Here is a 19,611-nt window from a genome sequence, read left to right as displayed (position 1 = left end):
AGATGAATCAATCCCTAGGCACCCAGGCTTTCTTCCAATCAGTGAAGACTGAATTAGTGTAGACATCCAATATTTAGACTGTTAGGGGTAGGTGAAGTAAACAACACTCTTAATGTCACTCACGCTGAACACACAGAGCTGTGATCCTCTCCAAGAAGATGAACAATCAAGAAAAAAAAAAATCACCTGTGGAAACAAGCCAGGTGATAGCACATAAATGTCTATATGCAACATTCTGCATGTTTGTACTATACTTGTCCTTTGCAGAAAGTAGCATACAAGCATGCTGCAGGTCACACAGCTAAATTTTGCCTTCCCAATAAAACTAACAGTAGTTAAGCCTGCAAATGTAACACTGAAAAAACATAAATGTCAAAGTGGAAGCTTGCACTTTGCATATCAGTCAAAAACATTTCATCAATAAATCAGGACCAAAAATACTAGCTGCGTGTCAAATGGCTGTAACAAAGCCATACTTTTGGCAACTAGCTTTTTATTCACTTGGATTTCCCCACTTGAATTTCACCAGGATATACATTCTTTTACCTTTAGTGTCAAATGCTGAGAGGGGCCAAGATACCATTCTTTCCAGAGATATTGCTCCAAGAGAATTACAAACAGCTATGAAGACATGCTTCACACAGTTATAGTCTGTGAATCCTTTAATGCTTGGCCAGTTTGCATTCTCCTAGCGCATCCTTTCAACTCCTTTCTCCCCATTCCCAGGACAACAGTGCTGAGGAAGAATACCATACACCTCAAGCTAATTTGCTGTTCTTTCCCCCATGCCTTTAGGATTATTCTCTACAGTATCTGGCACTTTGCTGAGATTCTGAAGCACTGCCTGACAGAAGGGAACAGGAGGTCCTGTGGAATGACTTATTGGCAGGATTCAGTAATTCACCAGCTCTTTACTCAGGGATGGGAACCGAACACACTCTCTGGGTCAGCTCTTGAAGTCTGCCAGCTAAGAGTAAGTAGATAATTTGAGCATAATTAATAATGGTATTCCCATTCCTACAGTTGATTACACTCATGCTTGGTTTTATATACTGAGAAGGTAGACAAGAGAACAGAGCAAAGGGCAGGCCAGCTGTTTGTGTGATCAGAGCAAACTCTGGTGCCAGCATCCTCAGCTGTGCCCAGGTCATTTAGCAAAAAGAGTCTCTATTTAACTCAAGTTTTCACTTCTGCTCCACAGTTAGGTTGAAGACCACTTACCCCTGCACTGCTCACTCATTCACTTACACTGAAGACTACACCTGGTTTGCCAAGTTTCATTTATTTGATACAGCAGCTATTGACATACCTAGAAAAAATCAGCTCCTTTCCTGTTTGAAAACACAGCTAGTTTTGTACCTCCTTTTAACATGAGGAACAGCTGTGCAGTAAGTGTGGGTATATGTTTTTTGCCAATGCTGTTTGGCTGAATTTCCTCTCGGTCATACATCACTACCACAGCACTACCTTAAGCATATCCACTATTCAGACTTACACAGCACAGGTATGTATCAGAGCCTACTGATGTTGCAGGGGGCCAGACTCAGAACCCGAAATCTTCCCAACAGTTGGCCTATGGTTTGTTCTGTAACTTCTTTTACATCCCCCCCGATCTGATCCACATTAATAGTTTTGCCAATAATACACTGCTTTGGCATGCGACAGAAGGGGGGTAGCCCTGCCAACACACACACACAAATGCCCTAGTTTTGCAGTAGTGGACCTAAAGCAGCCATTTTCCTTCTGTATTTGTCCCTCAAGGCTGCACACCTGCATGGGTGCTCTGCTGCTGAGCAAACGCACAGTGCACAATTGCAGGTATTTCTTCCAGAGCAGCATTAAGAGGAGTTCCCTGTGATGTCAGTTTCTGTGAAACCTCTAAGATTCCCACATCTTGGCTATCTCTTCTCCTCTGTCAAATTTTGTTAAAACAGTCAGGTAGATTCAAATCTTTGGGAGAAGGGTAAAACTGTGAGCAAACAGCATTATAACATAAGCTTTGTTTTCTTGGGAAAATAAATTAACAGTCATGTTAATAGGGACCTGGTATAAACTGCAACTGCAGAAAAAGTGTTGTGCAGATATACCCTGCCCGTGCTTTCTGTGAAGGCAAGGCCTTTATTAGCAAAATCTGGCTTGACTGAGTTAAAAGATGCTAGTCCATCAAATAAAGCTGTCTCTTGTAATGCAATTCATGAGGAACCTCTGGATTCTCCAGAGGTTGAACTGGGCGTACGTGTGTGTTGGAGTCTTCAGGTCTGAAAACACTTCCTTTTGTCCAGATGTAGCTCTTCCCATTCCAACAAAGGTGAGATTTGGACATTTAGACTCCCCAGTTTTGGCATTCTCTTCTTTAAACTTTAGGCCAAAAGATTCGTCAAGACTGGCTTCACACAATAAATAGATTCCAAAAATCCCCAAGCAACTAAGAGTTCTTTGGGGGCAGTGGAACTAATAGCTAGCACCCACAAGCCAGGAATAAACAAGGTATAGCCAAGGACAAACACAGAGCTTATGCTGAGAGTAGAGACATACTCACACACAGCAGAATTGAGCTCACTAGTAAAAGAAATAACCCCAAATATTTTATTTGTGATGGGAAAAAAACCACAACATACTGAAAACCTACAGAGCTTCTTCTTCACAGAGGCAGATTAGAGCAATGGGGTCATTTATCCCCATACAGGCAGCACAGGTGCCCTTTAAACCTGCCAGGAGGAATATGTAGATTCCATCAGCCAAGACATTTGTATCAGCTGTTCCACCTGCAGGGCTGAGGCAAAGAGTCAGTAAACACCAGCTGAGGTTTGCAAAGTGCACATCAGGGTGCAGGACTGGCACTGAACTGGCCAAGCACTCATCCAAAATGCCCTTCTGGGCAGCAGCAGGCCAACTCCAAACCAAATCCTATGAAGGGGAAAATCTCACTCTTCAAAGGTGCCAGCCAAATCCCAGGAAGGTGAAGGACCTAACTTCTACCAGTTTAGACAAAGCTAATAGTTATCACTGCCACTTCCCCTAGTCAAGCCATCTTAAAACTGGATTGAAAAGCTCACCTTACCGCTAAAGATTAAATGGCTCCTGTGATAATAACTGATTGCTGATAACAGGTTTAATTAACTCAAGCAAGTAAAAGAGATACCATGCAGTATCTTCTGATCTCTCCCCAAACAAGCACTGTCACATGGCAAAGCACTGTGGACCAGCAACCTTATGTTTTAAAATATGTAGGTCCACTGCAAATTAAGTAATCCTTGCTACACAAATTCAAGTCATCCTTGTCTGGAAACCTTCCCCCCACTCCTCCCAACAAGTCAGTGGCCTTGCTTAGACATAGTGTATTTTCCAAATACTAATTTAGACATGGACAATGTTTTTTCCGCTCAGCTGGTTTTGGCTAGCAAAGAATAAGAGTTTAGAAATACCACTGTTAGCAGTGGAAGTTTTACTTTTGAATCAATAGAAACAGGGCCTGAAAGTCATATCAAGACTGGAAGACTGTGGTCTAAAGTGAAGATACTTACTAAAACCTTTACAGTGCAAAACACATTCTCAGGGGATTTTACAGAGTGTCAAATACAGTGAAGGCAAAAAGCTGAAGTCTTGAACAAAGAGATCAATTGAAATGAAACCAAGCACAAAATATATACAGCACTTAGAAAGCACAACCCTAAAAGCCCTGGACAGCTGAGAACAATTGTTATTTGGGCCTAAAAATGTGACAAGAGTGCTGACAACCTTCCAAAGGGCCTTCTGGTATTTTACTATTGTGCTACCTTTGCTAAGATTTGTCCCCTAGTATTTTTATTTCAGTGACATGCTACAAATAGGTGCTGAGTGTGATGACAGTTCACAAAGTATTTGCTAAATTCAAGGAAGTAGCACCTATGCTTTTCAACTACCTGGATTTGAGAAGTTTCAACTATATGGCTTTTTGAGAAGTTGAACAAAGTCAACATTTCACCTGGCTAATTTTTTTCTTTTCCTTTTTTTTTTTTTTAAAAATCACACTTGCTGGCTTGCAAGCTACTAGGAAAATATTTTCTTTTCATTGAGGCGGAAAAAAAAAAAAAGGAACTTTACTTTTACCACAGCAGGGTGAGCTAGAGCAGAGGCTGCACGAGCTGTGCATGTTGCCCTGGACTGTCCCCCATCTACACACATGATCACAGCACTGGAGGCAGAATGACTCCTTGAAAGCCAACAGCTCTCCACCTGCTGCTCAATTTGACAAGACTGCAAGCTCAGGAAATAGCCCATTTACTAACCTTGGCTTCTCTGCACCTAATGTTCAGCTCTGCCAGTCAAGTCACTGGAGCCCTAATAGCGGTATTTATCCTTTTGGCAAGTGAGGAGACATGGAGAAAACAGAGGAAAAGACAGAAGACACCCCAGAAGAGGAGCAAGGAAAGCCACACAGACAAATAAAAGGGTGTAGAGCGTATTTTGCAGAAGGCAGAAACTCCCACATCCATTAGGACTTGCTGTCTAAGCAACAAGAGTTCCTGGCAGACACAACTGACTTCTCTGAAAAAATGTTTAATAAAGGACAGGGAGAGAAAAAATAAAAGGTGAAAAGGAAGAGAGACATCAAAAGAACAGGAGCTATGCAAAAACAGGAGGCAAGGGCAGAGGCCATTTGTCTTTCCTATCTATGGAAACGTGAAGGCACAAAGCCAAAGGAACAGCAATAGTGAAGGGCAGCTGAGGACATTTGCTCCTCACAGACCTCCAGGAGAGTTCCTCCAGGAGAAACAGCTGCCTCTCCCCAGGAGCCCGTAGACAGCCCAACAGGGAGAACGGACAGCCACTGGACACACAATGAGGTACCGCTGTCTGCAAGATGCTGCACTTGCCAAACACGTTTTGATGGAAGCCATCTCATCCCAGACTTGTAACATGAACAGTTTGGGGATTTCTCTTGAACTCAGGTGAATAAAGACATAAAAAATAACAACACACACCCCAACAGATCATCCTAACATGATGGATGTCTCTCATTTCCTACATATTAAAGAACAAATCATAAAACCTGATATTTACCAGCTTGGACTTGCAACCAGCTTTCACTTCATATCCATTTGAACACAAGGGGTAGGTCCCTCCAAAGTCTCACCTGAGCAGAATGACGCTCACAAATGCCACTCTTGCTCAGAGCCCCAAACACTTCCCACGGGAACATTGCTGTACCCCAGCAACAGGGCAAGATCAAGCCTGCAATTACATGAACATGCAAAGGACAGGGGAGGCTGCCATTCCAGTGCCAGCAGTTTCTAGTTAACCCCATGTTCCAAAATGTATTGCTGTTCCAAGCCAAAAATATAAATAATGGCAGCAAAGGTAAAAGTGCTTATAAAAAGCATGCCTCTCCACTGTTAATCAGTGGCCTATTAGTTCATTTTTGGAAATGATGAGAAATAATGCCCTCCCCTTTGCAGTATGACAAAAGAGTTAGAAATGTAGGGAGAAGCTTTTGTATCTGCTGATTAAGCAAAAGAAAACTTTTTTCAAGCTGCCCTTCTGACTCCAGCGTATCAACAGTTTGTCCCCCCTGCCCCATGACTACATCTGACACCACCGCCCTGGCTTATATCACGAGTTGAAAAGTGCTAGTCAGACTCCACGATAAACTTGTCAATAGCGAGGCACAGCCATTTGCATTCTTCCCTACCTGCTTGTGAGTGTTTGTCTGGGAGCAGTCCCTTGAAAAGCTTTTACTGAGGGAGAAAAGGAAAGGGGGATGCAGAGGGCATTTCAAACAGAAAAAAAAATGGGGAGGGGAACCCCACAAAGACTGCAAAGAGAAAATAAATAAAAAAAACCCTGTCCCCATCAGGTCCTCCCAACAACCTTCTTTATCAGAGGTTCATTGTCAATCAATTAGCCAAGGCAGCAGGGGTCTGTAGGAAGGGGGGTAGCTCGAAAGACAATGGTCTGCCCTGTTGTATTACTATTTAATCACTTTTCCTAAATAAATAAAGCAGCCCTGAGGTGCTGTCATGTCAAGGGAATTTATAACAAAAAACCCCTTCATTTTTCATTGGTCATTACTTTTCCTTCCCTCCCACCCCTGCAGGACTAGAGAGGGTTATTACTGTAGCCTTAAGTTCCATCTTTGTGTTGCTTGCCTTTGATTCCCACTCGGACCTTGCCACTTTCTGGCACTAATTTGTCAGGCCGAACAAAGGAGGGATTTGTACCTCCTGTAAGGTCTCAATTAGGAAAGGCTTCTGCTGTATTATGTGCCTTTGGGACAGGACACAAAGACGGTAATTACAGGAATTTGCACTAAATGGCTGAAGAATTCAGAGCAAAACTTTTCTTCCTCCCCCCTCCTCATCCTTTTCCAAGCTTACCCCTCCCAGTAGCCCTGGGGAAAACTGCTCTCAATGCCTGCAAGCTGTAATTACCAACAGCAGGCCCCTCAGGTTAAACAGCAGCCCATGCCGGGGAACAGCACCAACCGCCTGCAGGGAGCAAGGTACAAGAAGACGCCGCTTGCTGGTGTGCCTCCAAAGTCTCCTCAGCACAAACTTTTATGAGCCAGACAAGTTTCCCCAGTTTCTCCCAGTTATAATTACAATTGTTTATTTCTTTAAGCCGTGGTAACTGCTACAAGTTCCAGTTGACTCTCAAAGACCAGCTCTACGGGTCGCAGGCAGGCAGCAAAGGGTCCGCTCCTACAGTAAGTGCTGTGCATCCTCATCCTCAGGTACAGGGAATCCCAGTGGTCAGCTTCTCACAGACTCTCCACAACTCACATTTGTCTGCACAAGAGTGTTTGTTCAGTGTTGCAGACTAAAGGGAGACTACAGGAGCACTGGGAGTGTTTCACGTGTATCAGGAAAAAACTCCAAGCAACCCTGACACAGTCAGAGCACCTTATCTCTGTGGGGAATACATGAGTGAGTGCAAATGAATCGTCCCATGTTTGGGAGAGGAAATCCACCCTTTCTCACAGAAAAGTCTGCTCCCATACTACATAATGCAAGACTAAAACCGATTTCACACTGGAGACATGCATTTTGTTACCATCCCAGAGCCTGATCCTGTTTTTGAGGAGGTCATTGGAAATGCTCACTAGAAACTCTCCTGGACCTCAGTCACAGGATGAAGCAAAACTACAAAATTTTCCTCTACTGAGCTTTGAATCAAAAGGAATGAGGAGAAAGGAATGCAGTTTTAATGTCATCTGGGACATTATCTTAAAATGAGTCTGTAAATTCTGCTGTCTTCTTGAGTTTCACAAGGCTGTCTGCTGGGTAACACACTGGGCTGGATCCATCTTGGGGGATGCTTATTTGACCCATTCCCAGAGTCTCCCTGCAGTTCTCACTCTCACAACTACCCTTAAAGGTAAGACATGACCATTGTCCAACAGCGTTCAGGTAATCAGAGTTATAGGACCCAAGGCACCTTCATTTTCAGTAGCAGTTTGGCACATAATTACTCCCAGGAAAAACTGACATGAAGTCACACAAAGAGTTTGTGGCCAAGAAGAGAACTGAATTCAGACAGAAGCCCAAATATCGTGACCAAACCATTAACTGCAGTGAGGGCAACCTTCACGATGCTCCAGCTGGTGCCATGCTGTCCACCACTCCAGGTGGGTGCCATGCACTGTGGAGACACGAGCAGGAACACCACCTGCGGGCGACTACCAGAAAGGGATGAACCCAGCTGCACGCACAGTCAGTTCTGAGGGCACCCCGGTACTTCTGGGGCTCAGGTCTCCCCTGGAAGGGATTCAAGGCCAGCCTACAGGTCCTGGGCCCACACAGACCCCCCCCAGAGCCACGTGTGGTTCCAGAGCAACAGGAGACCTCCACATCGGACCCCCACCCCAGAGCAGAGTGGGGAGAAGGCAGAACCCTCACAGCTTCCCATAACAAAAGAGGAAAACCCTCCAGAAAAGCTGTTTCTGATAGAACCGACAATTTCTAAGTGAACGTAACTAAAACCAGCCAGAAGGGTGTAATTTAGGCACAAGGTGCCCAAATTTGCCTCACAAAGGTGCCCCTGCTAAAGTAAAAAGACAATGAACTACATTCACATGGGTCCTCCATTTTCACTTCATTCCCAAACTGGATAAAATCATGATCTTGCCTAGGACTAGAGCCAGCAGCCAAATGAACTGAAATTTACAATTAGATGCAGAGGCTTAAGGTCATGTTTTCACCCCTGCCTCAAGGGAAGAACCAAGCAGATGAGCTCACGTCTGAACCCCAGTGCTAGAACACGTCGCCAAACGACAGTGTTTCAGGGAAGCATATATGCTTTGAGGAATCTTCCCAGAAGGCCCAGAGCTGAAACTGAGTTCCAAAAACAACCTGAAGGAGACACAGTAACAAAAGGAAACAAAAGTGCTCAAAGTGGCATCGTATTCAGAATTCCCTTTGATTCTGGACTGCTTTTCCAGTGCCCTGAATCAAGAAAACAGCTCAGCCACCCTGTAAGGCAGCCCTGGCCCATGTAGTGCTGTATGTGCAGGATCTAACATTTCGGCACTGCTCATCAAATGCAGATGAATCCCTGTGAATATCCCACAGGCTTTTCTCCACATTTTGCAGAGAGCAAAGAAAGGCTAACACACCAAGTGTCTACAGCCATAGTGAGAGGCAGGGAGTGGCTGTGTGCTACTAAAACACATACATGCTCTTCCAAGTGATCTTTTCCTGCAGAAGGGGAGTGGATGCAGATGCTGCAACATGGTTGCTTACCTGCACACTTAAAGCTCTGAACTGTGAGCCCTCTCTCTAAGGACAGCGTGGTCAGGATGCTCAGGAAGCTGGTGGTCACAGACTGGCGCTTGCTTTTTCTAAGATTGTTTCCAAATGGCCAATCTCCAGGTTTGTTCCTAAGCGTGACCTGTGGGTTCTGAGTTAAACTTCTAGTAGCATTTGCTGCTGCTCTCAGTGCCTCCATCCACTCCTGGGCCCTCTGACGGGTCTCTGCACGCAGGCGGAGAACATCTTGAGGAAAGATGACCTGAAAGCAAGAGTCACAGCCATCCTGAGTATCTGTCTGGACTGACAGGCACACATCGACATTGTAGCTCAGCAGAGGATCTTCATCAAGCCTACCCGGTTGGAATGCCATCAGATAAGACCTGTTCAAAACAAAAGTAAATGCTTTCCAGTTATTCTGGACAGTTAACCTATACAGAGTCCCTGATTTGAGAATATTTTGGTACTCTTTAGTGTTTTCAGTCAAATTCATGGATAGGAAGAGGTCCACAGGCTTCTCTAACAATCCATTGGTTTGAGAAAGCTCACTGTTATTTTCAGGCTTTGGCACATTCTCCAGTTTCTCCTGCTGTCTTGTGAAAGCAGGCACAGAAGCACGTACCACTTCCCAGAGTTTCTGTCCCCAGTCCAAAGCCTCCCATGAGGACTCCGCCTTCAGCTGTAGCTGCGAGTTGTCTGACAGGACAGCGTCCACCACCTTGGTTTCAATGCAGCCAGTAACAGTGACCCTTTGAAAATGCATGAGTGGATATGCAGTGGGAAGAGTCTGGTTGCCACTGCTGTCCAAGCAATACAGGTACAGTTTGTACGGGGAGAGCTCAGCGTAACAGGTTTGCCAGTGGCTCTCATTGTCTCTTCTAATTTCTAAGTATCCCTTCTTCAGAATATTTGGGAACATTGGCTTGTGTTCTGGAGAAAACAAAAGGAGAATATAACCATTAATTATTTTTAAATAATATTTTCAAATTGCTACGTCATTCTGGCTTATACATCTCCTACCCATACACGATATATCTGGAGGATAGGATCACAGAAATAGCCTTCAGCTAATAGATTATAATTTTAAAATGTAATCACTGACTCTAAATTTGAGCCAATGAGAATACAGCACTTTTTTACCCAGAGGTACCAAAACCCTTTACAAAAAGGGGACAGGAAAACAGAGGGACAAAGAAACAATGCAATTTTCCTGTATTCGGAAGAATAGTGACAGAGCAACAAAACACTGAAGGTCTCCCAGAACCTAGTTCAGAGGAGTATAGTATTATCAACTAATCTACTGCAAATCAAAATATATTCTGACAGTGAGAAACACATACAAATTAAAACAGCACCTTCCCCTCCCGTCCTGCTCTTTCCCAGGCTCGACTTCGTGCTTTCACACACAACTCCTCTACCTCCCCCCTGTCCCAAGCAGCATAGGGAGAAGGGGAATGATAAGTCGTGGTCAGTTCCTCTCTGCTGCTTCTTCCTCCACACACTTTTCCCCTGTTCCAGCATGGGTCCTCTCCAGGACCTGCAGTCCTTCAGTATAAACCTGCTCCTGCATGAGCTCTCCACGGCCACAGTTTCTTCAGGAAATCACCTTCTCCAGCATGGGGGCCCGCATGGGACTTCAGGGAGATACCTGCTCCACCATGGTCTCCCTAGGAGCTGCAGGGGAATCCCTGGCCTGGTAGCTGCAGCACCTTCTCCTCCTCTGACCCTGGGCTACACCTCACAGTTCTTCCCTCACTCCTCGCACCGCTGTGCAGTGCTTTGCCCTTTCTGAAACGCACTGTGGCTGCCGGGCACAGCTATGCCCCACAGCAGGGCCACTGGAACCGGCTGGAAATGGCCAGAACCACCCTGCTGCCAGCACCCAGGCACTGCACCTGGCACCTGGGCTTACTCAGGTCATGGGGATGGAAAACTGTGCCCAACGACAGCAGTTTATTACCACATTTCAGCATGACCGGGACCAGATCATTTTGCACAGCTCCATTTACTAGAAAGTATCTTTGCTGATTTATGAAAATCAGGCTCAGGAGCAACACATGTGACCAAAAATGAGGAGTAAGAGGCTGCCCAGACTCAAACACATATACCTAAGCACTCTGGGTGCTTCAGAGCAGAACTTTTTACAAACCTTGGTCCAAGGCGAAGTCGAGGAGAATTTTCTTCGTCCCCGGAAAAGCAGCCATACCCAAGTCACTCCAGGCACCAAAGTGATATGAATTTAAAAGGAATTATCTAAAGCATTTCTGAATTTTAAAAAAGGTTTTTGTGCAAAATTTGTTCCAATCTGATATGCACCACTTCAGACACCATTAATACACGCAAACATTGTATTTTCACCCTGGGCTGGACATGTGGCTCTACGCAATTTTTGTTGGTTGCTCTATAAATTCAGTGTTACGCTCTAACACCGACTTCAACACTTGACACCCCAAAACAACCCAGCCCTGAGGAACAACTTCTTGCTCCCATCTGACTTCTACTTCACCATTCAGTAAGGGTACCTGTGATGGGTCTTGATTTACAAACAGCAGCAGAATTAACACACAAGAGGTTTCTGCCTCCAGCTGTCCATCCCCCTTGGAGACTGCTACTCCCAGCACAGGAGGCAAGGTAGCCACCCGGGAACAGCTCCTCATCCACTGCCCCCCAGAGTTAGGTCGAAACAAAATCAGCATCAGTTGACCTTAACACATAGCCCTTACAAACCACAGCAGTACAGAAGCTTCTTCACTCTGTGGCTTCTGCCCTCAGGCTGACAACCTTTGATAGAGGGATGGTAGACAGATGGAGGTGCAAAATACTTTCAGCATCTCAGCTTAACCAGTTATACTCATGTTAACAGGCCATGCTTTAACAAGTTTTAGATATGATGACCTCCAAGTATATCTAGGATGTCTTCAACAGAGAGTTAACAGAAGCATATGCGCTTGACAGGGCTTGGAAACAAAGAGCTAAAGATGAGCCTGTATAGAAGTTACTGCATCCCCATCTGTACTGGGCTTCCCAGCTAATATGGCCAGGATTGCTGGCCAAGCTGCTCTTGCGACTGCTGTCTAATGGGTGAGTCTGTCTGTCCTCCCAGGGGCACAAGGAGAGTCAGGGACTATGAGTATTTGAGGGACTTAGTTACTGTCCAAGGGGCTCCTAATAGCAACTGGTGAGAAAGCAGAACTTGGGCTGTAACCTACAGTCTAAGGAGATGCTCCCGTCCTTGGCTGAAAGCATCGCTGTAGTCGGTTGAGAGAGTTTCATGTATGGGCAGGAGGAGGATTCAGGACAGCAACAGTATAAAAGCTTTGGCTAGCTCTTCAGTGAAGACCAACTTTAAAGATTTATAAGGATTAAGTAGACAAGTTTCAGTTAAACTTAATGAACATACATGAGAATTAATAGTTTGATATACTAAATGTGAGTATGCAAACCTCATGGACATTAAAAAATGGGGGAAGGATGCTACCGCCCACCCACATTAACAAAAAGGACGCACTTTGGTTTCGCCTTATCAGCTCAGCCTCAACTTCCCCACATCACCCACCTACTCAGAATGGAGCCTGCATTTAACACCATGTTCAAAGCACTCTACACTTTACCTACAAAGATTGCCTACATATATGACTAAAAGCATAACAACAATTTAAAAATTGCTACTTTGGCACTAGGTCTGAAAAGGTGGGCAAGAAATCAATATAACTATACCTTGCAGACAAATAAGCTACTCAAGAGTATTTCAGCTAAATATGAAAACCGAAAGCCTAATCTAAAACTCAAAATGGTAGAGAAAAAGCACACTTTCATAGCCCAAATGGATAGATACACGCGCACGCACACTAAAAGAGAACCAATTTTGTTCACCGTACATCTCTGGCCCTGACATTCATTAGTATTTCTGCACTAACTCAAAAGCCATTAATTTCTCTGAAACCCACACTAATCCCTTTGTAGTGCAGATAATGGGCAGCCATTCTAGAGTCATCTTCCCTTTCTATTAATCCAATCAGGGAGGCAGTGCTTCTGCAGCTCCAACTGCAATCTCTCGCTTCCATCAAGTACAGATGACAGTTCAAGCTTCTCCATAATAAGACAACTCATAACCTTCCCCCAGCCACCCCTCCTTCATCTGCACACAGGTTTGCTTGTCTTTTGTTGAGTTAGAGAAAGGCTATCTCTCCCTGCCTTTCACAGAGGCATCCCTCTCTCCCTCCTTCACCCCACTCCTTCCCTTCAAGCTCCTGTGAATCGGCTCCACTGGCTCTCGCTCTAACTGGGACAGAACCAGCTACCAACTTGATTAAAATTCTAATGCCTTGTATTATTTAGGTCAAGGCAGCAGATGCTGGCACAGACAGGTTGAATCCATATGCTACACATACACACACACCTTACAAGCCTCTGCTCCTTTATCTTCTCGACGTGCAGTGTGCCAGATAATACCTTTCCACTCAGAGAGCAAATGCTACCATCTCTCCATCCACCTTCCAAATGGAAACTGCATCTCTTTTCCTCCCTACTGAGACAGGCAGAGTAAATTGAGGAAGAGTAAAAAAAGGGAAATAATCACAGTAAATGGCCCACGCCTGAGCAATTTGGAGTTACAATTTCAAGGGAAGGGAAGAAGGCAGATGGAAACAAAGAGAGACTGAGCAGCTGGGGACAGGACAGTATCTTCCTCAGTGTCTCTCCTCTCCTTTGGGAACTGCCCACTCATCCCAGCCAGGAACCCTGCACCGAGCACTTAGGCCCCTCTCCACACTTGGGGGCAGTTGGTGCAACCAACACTGCAGGAGAGGGAGTCCAAATGCTGTCTCAGCATGTCCAGAAGATATATGCTCCTGAACAACTGACTGTACTTGTGTCCATGTTGGTATGACATGAAAACTTGCCCTGTTTTCTACCACTGAAACATTTCTGATGACAGTAATACCAAGTAGCTTGGAAAAGAGCAGAATCAGAGATGCCTAGTTTCTGAGGGGTTTGTCTCTTGAGGTGGCACTCTTCTCTGGATTCTCTAATGTTTAGTAAGAGATGAGCATAAGTTACAGAACTTTTGTCCATACTCTTCCTCTTGGATTTCCATAGAACTTAGCAGAAACCTTTGGCACCTAAAATGGTCTGAAAATGGGTTGGGCTAGTGACTGCTTGGTGGAGTTTGCTAGATCAGGGACAAACTGTGCCTCAGCCAGTGTGACTCAGATCCACAATGTCCACTTCCCTCCTACTTAAAAATACAGTCCACCTATTTTCCCATCTGGCTCTGCAGGTATAACTCTTTCAGGCAAGTATATCTGATTCCACTTGGTCCTGAAATAATGGCATAGATATTTAGCCACAAATTTCCAGCAGCTGGCTGTCCTGGAGCCAAATCTGGCTTCTTCTCCCAATGTCACCTCTTTTCAAGGGACCACTACAGCAATGGGACTTGTAACTAGGTAGCAGTTTGCATTAATTTATATAAAGAAACAGCACCTCTTCCTACCAGAAGGGCATTCACCCTTTTTCATGTTCCTTAGGCTCAGGGAAAGCAAACCCTGCTTTGAAAACGTTGAACTTGCAAACTCTTAATTTTAGATTTATGCATGGCTAGTGAGGTTGGCTTAGCTATTCACCAAAAATAAGCTCCTTACTGAATGAACTGCCTGAACAGAAGGATAAAGAACCTCAACAAATTATTCTTTATGTCTTTCCCTTCAGGTGTGGCATTGTATGAGAAACATATGAGAAACTATGCTGAAGTCTATAGGATCCTGGCTGCCCAACCACTCCATCCAATCCTTTTTGCTCCTCTGCAGCAAGCTGAACACTTGTACAGTGTTTGCTGAGCAGACCACCAGCACTCTGTGCATAGTGACACAGTGCCTGTGCCGAGGGGGCAGTGGAGAAGGACGTTGGATTCAGTCAAAGTGCAAGACCAACCCAGAACAGGACTTAACTCTGGCAGAGATGGAAGTATAATGAGTTGAAAGCAATGGTTACCTACTACCAGCTAGGAGATGCATAAACCAGCAGCGCTTGCAAAAGAAGGAAGAATATCAAATGAAGATGGATTTGCTGATTTTTTTATAAATTCACTCAATTCAGCTTTAAAAAGAAGGAAGAAAGGGTATAAATTGACTGTCAAAGCTATGAAAACAGGGTCAGTTCACATTAGGAGAGTTAGCTGACACCACTAAGGGAATGATAGCAACTAACCTGAAAATTCAGTTATGAAAGTCATCACAACATCACTGGAAGCAATCAGCACTGCCCCAGGAGATGAAAACTCTGTTCATTAGCTTTATGGAATGTCATAACTCCAGAGCAAAAATCTCCATAAAGAATAACCCTCCAAACCAGAACAGCTTCACAACCAAACTCATCAGTGCTGTTTACTGTAATCCTCCTGCACTACGAATTTATCCACTGTATTTGAGCCCCTCCCATCACCTCCCACCACACTCCCCTCTCCATCACTCCGCACCCTCCCACAGCCTCCCAGGCAAGGGAGTGGAGTAGGTCACGTTTCACTCCGCTCAAGGCAGCTGCCCAGCTTAGCCCCCTCTGCTACTGCTGCTCTCTGCCAGCCCCCCACAGCCGGCCCTTCCAGCTCGGAAGGTGCCCAAGCCCAAGGAGCAATCAGAAGTGAGCCTGCAGGGAACAAGTACTGCACTCCCCGAATTAGCTGGGGGGGTTAATGGAGAAGTATTATCCAGCAGATGAGCTGAAGTCAGGTGATCCAAACTATACTCCCATTTGATCTCGCCAAAGCACCTCACCTCTCTCTTTGTCCCTACTCACCCTCCCTATCCTTACTGTGTGGTGTATTTAAACTGTGATCTCCCGGGAGAAGGGGCTACCTCTTGCTAGATTCACAGACAGTCCCTGGCACTTACAGACCCCTGCAGTGCAGGGCACCCAACTCACATTCTATTTTAAATAACATTTTTGCCTCCTCAAATCTTGAAAGGCCTCAAATCTCTGCAGTAGTTACCTTTTTCTTGACTACCTTTTAATGCTGAAAATAAATTGGCCACAGGGGGAGCATCAGTTCTCCAACTGGCTTGATACCTCTGGGATTATTTCCAAGTGGTTTGAGGTTTCCTGCTCTCCAGAGGGGAAGGTGCAGAAGTGTTGTTTCCACACACCTGCCTCTCAGATGGCAGTACCATTATCTTCTGCACAACATAACAGACCTCTAATCTTCTGCCATTCCAGTGGCAATTAATGGCCTATTGGTCTGCCCTGGCTGTGTCACTTCTACACACCACAGACAAAAGACAGTGCTGCGGGGGTGTTTTGCAAAATCTCAAATAGCAGTTAGGCTTCAGAAAAACTCCTCTGTAGATGGGTCAGGAGCTAGGCTTTACCTGGCCATCACTGGAGGGGAAGTGTGAAGGCTGCATGTTACACCTCCAATATTTCAGCCCTCTTAGGATCCCTGGCTGCCTCCACCTCTGCAACGTGTCCCGTCCAGTACCTGCCACAACTCCCCCTTCCAGCTAGCTGTCTTTGCAGCTCCTCCCTGAGCAGGACAACAACAGCGACAACTGATGGCACTGCTGTCTGCTGCTCTGTGACCCAGCACCACAAACCTGCTCAACACACTGATATGTGCCACTAAATGCTGCACGAGCCAATGTCACAGACGCAGAGCTAGTACCAGCCACCACCGCTGCTGCCAAAGTGGAGGGTATCTGACAAAGAAAACACCCTGACATAAAGTCTGTGTGGTCGCCAGAATAAGAGAAAGCAGCACTGTAAAATAACTCCTCAGAACTCAAGGATCACCAGTCTGTGAATCAGTGGTATGTTGCTCATAAATACAGATTTAGATATCTTACCTCTACAAAAACACACTGGAAGAGTATGTAATATGTACAAGAGCTATATGAAGGGGGGGGCAAGCCTCTCTTGAAACATCCCCTGCACAAACTCTGAGTATAAGGTCATACCTTCAAAGTGTCCCAAATGATGGCTAGGCTCCCAGACAGATTTAAAAAATGTGAAGACATGGGAGGGGGGGGAAGGTATTTTTTTAAATGCCAGTCAAAAGGAGGAGGTGAAATCCTGACCTTGATCACACACAATAGAATTTGGGCCTATTGGCCAGTTTTAGGGCAGTCACTTTTATGTGATATGTCTATTTTGCCATGCCACAGTGCTGCAAACACACCATAGGCTCAGATTCCTGACAAGAACATACCACCAAAATCAACAGGGCTGGCTGAGTACCTCCATAGCGGCTTGCTGGAGAGGGGAACAAGGCAACAGCCTTCTGCAGTAAGGACAGCTTGTCAGTGTGCAGGTGCTCACCACAGTGATAGCTCTGGAGTTCCCCAAGCTCACAGCCATGGCAGGCAAACAAAACAGCTACCAGGGGAAAAGTACTATAGCACCCACACTCTTGGGAGTGGCTGTGTTTGAATGAAAATGTCCACATGACTATCAAAGATAACTGCTCACACACTGTGTTTTAATGATCTAAGCAAGCTTTTGCTGGATACTACAGAAGCAGCATTCTCTCTTTGTTTGCCAGGCTACATGCCCAGAAATACAAAAGCTTGCCTTGAATTTGCTTACAACTTGCGCTCCACTTACTGCTTGACACTGCTCCGTAGCACAAACAGCGTTCATTTCTAGCACACTAGCTGTTTTGCCAGCAGGCCTAAGGAGATACTGCCCCAAAAGGCACAGCTTCTTTTCAGATCCTTTTCTTTCACAGTACATGGAAAGGATCCAGTTTCGTTTTATTTGTATTATAAAAAAGCAAGCAGCAGGAACAGATAAGCTCATAGTAATAAATATACTATGAAGATAAGGAAAAAAAATTGTGAAGAGTTAATCTATGCAGCAACTCGGCCAGCCTCGGAGGACTGGGAGACCTCTGCAGGCTCCAGAGGGAAGTCCTTTACCGCAGTGAAGACTGACAGGAGCGGCTGAAGTTGCTTTCAGTATCTCATATGCATTCGTTTAATCTGTATTAAAGCCCTGGAAAGGGATGTCTCCACAGGCTGTGGCCACTATGACCCCTTCTACCACTGCAGCAGTGTCTAGCCAACATTAAAATACATTTTTTGGTCTTTTGTAGAGAATAATTATCAGTCCCAGATACATATATCTGCAACACCTCCTTTCTTGCTTTTGCTTTTCTCTTTTCAGCTCAGCTCACAGTAGCAGCAAACTCCATTGCAGGCTCTCTTGTAAACATAGAGGGAAGAAATACCATGGCTACCTTCTAAAATCTGCACAGCAGATGAACAGACCAGGTTAAGGAAACAGGTTAGAAGAGTGCATTTTCAGAGCACAGTTCTCCTTCCTCAAAGAAGGTACCCTTGCCTTCAAGCATCCCACGCAGAAAAGCTCTTGGAGGGCGCACAGCAAGCATTGACAAATGCCTTGCACCTTTGCAAAAAGCAACAGAAAAAGTGTGGGCCGAGCACGTTAGAGGTACTGACTGCTGCTGGGCTACAGGTGAGTACTGGGAGAGGTTCTTCAGCCACTCTCACTTAATCCATTTCCTTCCCTTGCTTGTTTCACCTCCGAGATCCTAGAACTTGACCATACCGAGTCTCTTCTGTAAAAAGCCATTTTGAAGAGACCTACACTTCTGGCAGTAGCAAGCACAGCAATTGGGCTTGTTCCTGGTACCACAGAGAAACTGTGGAATAGATGGGCTATAAGACACCTGGCACTATTGCAGACAGTCTAAAAAGAAGAGTTTTCTTCATGGAGATCTGTCAATTTCTGTTTTTCTTAAGAGTGTTAATATTGCTATACTTCACAAAACTACTTTATAGATGTGAGGTCTTCACAGTTGTAACTACAAACTGTTTAACATGAAATCATAATGATAATGAGTATATCACACTCTAACACAGCTTGTTCATTTTTTCTGTATGGAGAAAAACTTCACTGGATTAACTGCATTTAAACAGTGTTTAAGTGGCTGCTGAGGGGCTGGGAAGAGTACAACTAAACTCCACTCCTACTACCAAAGCGGCACACCTTGGGTACACACTGCGATGGGGTGACTGAATCCCGGACACAGTCTAGCTTAAGGAATCCCACGGTTAGATCCCCTGTACAGACAGCGCATTTCTCGTCTTCTCTCTTCCTCTCGTGGTTGTATCACTGAAGGTTTTCTATCAAACTGTTCTAGACACTGGTTTGAAGTCCTGCTACAGACTTGACTCTGGATATAGCAAGGCCCTTTTAGGGCTTCCTGGAGGTTGGTGCATCTCCCTTGGGTTTGTTGTCTCTAAGCAAAGCAGACTGGAACAGCTGAAGTGGGAGCCAGGGTCGAAGGAGGACTTCACTGGACAGCCCAGCTTCTGAAAGCACAGCAACTCTCACCCAGGAGCAGGATGAGGCTGCAGTATGTAGTCCCTGCCTTCGGAACCAGTGGCGTCCCAGGACCTCAGTTTCTAATAAAATTTATTAGTTTGCCAGAAGGGGAAGAAAAACCTACATCATTGTTTCCATTTTTCATTTTGCTTCCTTTTATGAACAGTTGCATCATGCTGTCTTGCATCTGTCTGTAAGGGAGAGGGACGTGTAATTTGCTTCACTCCAGGCAGAGGTGCAATGCGTTAGGGTGCACCCCACCGCACTCTTGCAGTTGCCTGAGCCCTGGACTGACAGCAGGGAGACCAGTTCAGCCTTGGACTCTTGGATTGGTGACTTGTTTCTTGCGGGTCAGGGATCCAGCGGCACTTTGAAATGACTCTCACTGAATAAGTACACAAACAGATCTTTAAATACAGGAGGGCTTTCTGAGGGCTGCATGGGGAAATTGGGCCAAAAAGATTAAGCTTAAAACATTTTTTGAGATGTATTGACTTTTAATGGCTACATTTTAATGGTGTTTCTGTGGGCATATAAAGGTGTTACA

At 45.1% G+C, this 19,611-nt stretch overlaps 1 protein-coding gene across 2 annotated transcripts in view; it reads right to left on the bottom strand.

Moving 5' to 3' along the window:
- PLEKHM3 (pleckstrin homology domain containing M3) overlaps positions 1-19,611 on the bottom strand; it is a 137,190-nt gene that overhangs the window by 94,048 nt on the left and 23,531 nt on the right. For both annotated transcript variants that reach the window (XM_074872921.1, XM_074872922.1), the window contains one exon: positions 8,721-9,656. In XM_074872921.1, coding sequence (XP_074729022.1) covers positions 8,721-9,656 — 936 coding nt within the window. The remainder of the gene's footprint in view (positions 1-8,720; positions 9,657-19,611) is intronic.

Source organism: Strix uralensis, chromosome 6 (assembly GCF_047716275.1).
Source record: "Strix uralensis isolate ZFMK-TIS-50842 chromosome 6, bStrUra1, whole genome shotgun sequence".
In the NCBI taxonomy this organism is placed as follows: domain Eukaryota; kingdom Metazoa; phylum Chordata; class Aves; order Strigiformes; family Strigidae; genus Strix; species Strix uralensis.
This window is presented reverse-complemented; position numbering and strand designations above follow the sequence as displayed.